The sequence below is a fragment of the Stenella coeruleoalba genome (assembly GCF_951394435.1).
Source record: "Stenella coeruleoalba genome assembly, chromosome: 19".
In the NCBI taxonomy this organism is placed as follows: Eukaryota; Metazoa; Chordata; class Mammalia; order Artiodactyla; family Delphinidae; genus Stenella; species Stenella coeruleoalba.
In genome coordinates this window covers 51,898,705-51,902,991 of record NC_137165.1, presented here as the reverse complement: position 1 = coordinate 51,902,991, position 4,287 = coordinate 51,898,705, and the positions used below count along the sequence as shown (strand labels likewise).

Here is a 4,287-nt window from a genome sequence, read left to right as displayed (position 1 = left end):
TGGTCTCTGGGTGCCCAGAGGGTGCGAGTGGCTGAAAATAGGTGAATAGATGGCTGCTCTTATTGGGAGGTATGTGGCCCCATCCACTTCTCAGGCTGGGGCTCCTACCCCTGGGGAGGGCCCCACTTAGTGCAGGGTTTGCATCGGGACTCCCCCTCCCCCCACCTCCCATGGACCCGGCTGTGCTGAGGTCACGGGTCGCCTCCAGGACCCCATAGTCTGGGCTCTCTCGGAACACCTCCCTGACGAGGAGCCCAGCGCCTCTAATAGCTTGAAGCCTCTAAAAGCTTTGACCACAGCTCAGTTCATACTCCCTGCAAGCCCTTTGAAGCGCTTCCTTCGAACTTGCTTTGCATATTCTGGTCAGATCTGAATCAGACTAGCAGGAATTACCCCTCTCGGTACAGTCTAGGTGGCTGCCTTAGCTTGTCAGTGACGTGAAGCCGAGTTTGATTCCATCACAGGGAGCGCCAGGGCAGCAAGGCGGTAGAGCCGCCGCCCTCTGATGTAGGGTGTAGGTGTGGGTGAAAGAGCAAGTAAGGCAGAAGGGGCGGGGGAGAAAGGCTCAAGTCAGGTTCTTCATTAAAAAATAGTGCTCTTTATTATAAATTACTGAAATGTTTCTGTTTTGAATATAAATATAAATATGTGCAAAGTCTGACTTGGGTTGTTGGTATTTTGGTAAGTTCTTCAAGCATCTCCTGTCAGCCTCGAAGGCCTGGGTGGGGGAGGGGAGGACTGGAGGTGGAATCTTTATAAAAGACAGAGTGATTGAGGCAGATTGTAAACATTATTAAAAAACAAAAACGAAACCCAAACAAAATAACAGGAAAAAAAAAACAAAAAAACACCCCAACACACAGCTGCCCCACCCAGCCCAATACCTGACACAGAAAACTCTGTGTTTAGTTTTCCCCAGAAAAGAACAGTTCCAGGTAATTCCATCCCCGCTACATTACTGTAAGTTTTCACTGATCAGTGCTATTGCAGAGCGGGAGCAGCTGGGTGGCAGGGCCTCTCGATGACTTCCTGCCTGTGCCAGTCCCCCAGGGTGAGGAGGGAGGGCTGTGCAGGGTCTGGGGGGCTGTGGAGCCAGGTGGCTCTGCTCTGGCCAGAGCCCAGGCACCACTGGCCAGCCAGTACCCACTGGGCTGGCATTCTTCCTGCGCTCAGGTGGAAGGCATGGATCTCTGCCCCCCCCCCCCATGCATCTCTGACCTCCCCCGCCGAATGGTGTGTGGCCGGTGTACGCCCCTCTGAGAATCTCTTGGCCTCTGCCTGGATTGGCTGAGTGTGTGGCTTCTTGTGTGCCAGTCCCTATCCATGGGACAGGGAGCATTTAAGGCAAATCTCCTAGCCAGATATAGTCAGGAGGCACAAAGTAGAATCCCCCATCTTCTCTGTCCAGGATCTGGGCTCAAAGGTGGCTCATCTCCTCCATCTCCTCCAGCCCCATCCCCCAGGTGCCGAAAGGTATAGCATGGGTGGGGAAAGAAGAATTGACCAGCCGTCCATCCTCTTCCAAATGCCACTCCCCCCTTAAAACAGGGGAAGGGCCCTGGGCTCTCCGGCATTAGATGCACTCTAGGACCTGTGTTTCTGGTGGCTGTCCGAAAGGGGAGGAAGAGGGGGAGCGGAAAGGTGCCCTTCAGGCCACCCCTTGCCCTTCTCCCCTGTGTCAGAGGTGGAGCAGGCAGCCACCCTCCTCACCTGGGCTGGGCGATGGGGGTGACCATTTCCTTGGCCAGCCGGTAGCCCTGGGCCCCTGAGGCGCCCTCTCTCTCATCCACCCTTTTCCAGGCCCGCGACCTGCTCAGATTTAAAGCTCTGTTTAAAACCAAATCAAAGAGCAAACAAGTTCCGTTGGAAAGTTCGAAGATTCCCCGGCAGTTCTCACCAGTTCAACACGCCCGCAGTGTCCCCCGTTTGGAAGCGCAGGGGGGTCGAGAAAGCGGGACAGGAGAGAGAATCCACTGAGGTCGTTGCTGTGGTCCCCCTGGGCCCGCCGGCTCCTCCGGAGAAACTGGCGTGGGGGAGGGGCGCTCAGGTGGCTCTCCCCCTCTCCTCAAACACATTCCAGGTACCGCCCGCCCAGTTCTGCAGGGGGAGGACCGGAGGGAGGGGCCTGTCCGCCCCCTAGCTCACCCAGAGCTGCAGGACTCTCACGGCTGGATTCTTGTGCTTATGCCATGTGCCATGGAGGAGAGGGGACCCGGGCCCCTAGCCCCTACCCCTGCCCTTTGCTCTCTAAAGGGGGGCATCGTACTGGTCCAGGAACTCCCGAATGGGCCCAGGCAGCTGGGTGACTTTCTCATAGGAGTCCAGGTGGCCGTTAACGGTCTTCCGACAGAGATGTTGGAGAGTGGCCACGTTGGAGGAGAGGGGCCGGCTCAACACCAGAGGGATCTTCTCGCCCCCCGAGTAGATGTAATAGGCTCTCCTGGGGGGGCTCCCCGGGAGCGGCTGGGCCGACGGCTGCTCGGGCACCTCGGAGGAGGGCGAGGAGGAGGGTTCAGTTGGGGTCGAGGAGGAGGGTTCAGCTGGGGGCGAGGAGAAGGAGGGGGCGCCGGAGGGCGGCATGTAGTGATGCACCAGCTTGAGCACGCAGTCAAAGCGGGGCACTGGCTGCGTGCTCCGAGGATCGCTCTGCAGCGAGAAGCTGCCCCCCTCGCACTGGATGCGCAGGTTCTTGGTCCCCGACTGCGTCTTGACGCTGAGCGTGAAGAAGTGGCGCTGATCCGAGCTGTCGCGTATGAGGAAGGTGCCGGCGGGCTCGGCGCTGAGCAGTAGGTTCGCCTCGCCTCCCGTCACGGCGCTCCAGTAGAAGCCGCTCTCCTGCAGCTTGCGCACTGCGTTCACCACCAGCTGGTACTCGCTCTTGGAGCTGAAGGTCTTGAGGCGCAGGCTGGTGTCCAGGGGGCGGCTCATCCCGGCGGCGGGAAACTTGCTGTGGGTGACCATGGCGCACGGAGCCAGCGTGGATCTGCGCGGCGGCGGCTGCAGCTGCTCGGCGGCCTCCGCACAGCGGCCGCTACCGCATCCCGGGGAGCTGCGGGGAGGAAGGCGCGCGCCGCGTGAGTACCCGGAACCCTCCAGCGCGCCCGGCCCACCCCGGCTCCCCTCCCTCCGCCGAGCGGCCGGGACACCAGCTGCCCCGGAGGCGCTCGCCTGGGCCCTCGTTCCGACCCAGACACCCCCACGGAGCCCGCCCAGCCCCCGCCTCCAGGCAGCCCTTTCCCCAGCGCGCACTGGGAAGGCGCCGAGTGGGAAACTCGGGCGCGGAAGTTGGGTCTCCAGGAGCGTGGCCGGGGTGGGGAGCGGGAGAAGGGCCCCCGGGACGCTCTGGACGCCGCTCAGTCCGGTGGCCCCGGGCGGCAGGGACGGAGAAAGAAATCCGAGGCATGGGGGTAGGGAGGGGACACGAGAAGCCCGAGGGCCCCAGCCTGGGTATTCCGGGAACCTGGGATCTCCGGCTTCCATCCGCTCTGCCCCCTATCTCGTCCCCTCCCTGCCGGGAATGACCCGGGAAGGGGAGGGGAAACCGGGAAAAGCTCCCGGGACTAGTGAACCGACCCCCCCTCCACGCCGCGCCCCTCCTTCCTACCTGGTCCCAAACCGAAGTCTCTGGCCTTGGGGCTGCCCCTCCTACGGTCCCCAAGGCGCGGCGGCGGCGCGGTGGCCAGCGGTGGCCCGCGCTGCGCCCAGATGTTGGCGGTCGTGAAGTCCACAAAGGGCCCTCGCGCGCGCGTCCCTCGGGCTTCGCCGGGACGCCCGCCCTGCCCCCTGCGCGCCCCCGGGCTGGTCGGGCGGGGGCGAGGCGAGGGATCGCGGCGGGAGCCGGGCCGGGCGGGCGGCGTGCGGGGCCGGAGTCGCGGCGGCGGCGGCGGCGGCGACGGCGGCGCGGGGAGTCCGAGTCGGAGCCGGCGCTGAGGCCGCGCTCGCGGGTATATACGCGGCCGCGGCGCCCCGCCCCCCGATTCCTGGAACTGCGCGGCCGGCCTTCTTGTAATGTTTAGTCACTACTCGCAGCAATGAAAGGCTGTGCGCGGATGGGAGGGAGGGGCCGCGGGCGACCGAGGGCGGGCCGCGAGCAGGGCCAGAGACCCGCAGAGACGCGCGCAGAGACAAAGCGCAACGCGAGGCAGCCGGGGCGGCCGGCGGGCTAGGCGCCAGCCCCGGCGGCGCGTTCCTGGCAGCGGCCCCTCCCCCGCGCGCGCTCCGCCCCCAACTTCTCATTCACACTTTCCCCCTCCCTTCTAAGAAGGCCAGTTTCTGGCAGAGGCGGGG

General features: G+C 63.6%; 1 protein-coding gene across 1 annotated transcript; it reads right to left on the bottom strand.

The window, feature by feature from the left end:
* Positions 1-359: 359 nt before the first annotated feature.
* On the bottom strand, positions 360-3,883 carry SOCS3 (suppressor of cytokine signaling 3). The gene is made up of 2 exons (XM_079903845.1): positions 3,605-3,883; positions 360-3,049 (listed from the first exon to the last, which is right to left on the bottom strand). Exon 2 carries the CDS (start codon positions 2,959-2,961, stop codon positions 2,248-2,250), a length of 714 nt encoding a protein of 237 aa, XP_079759971.1. The 5' UTR covers positions 2,962-3,049; positions 3,605-3,883; the 3' UTR covers positions 360-2,247.
* Between the last annotated feature and the right edge of the window lie 404 nt (positions 3,884-4,287).

Bases quoted from the DNA above. Each gene is read 5' to 3' on its own strand.
- SOCS3 (XM_079903845.1), bottom strand. From the start codon at position 2,961: ATGGTCACCCACAGCAAGTTTCCCGCCGCCGGGATGAGCCGCCCCCTG.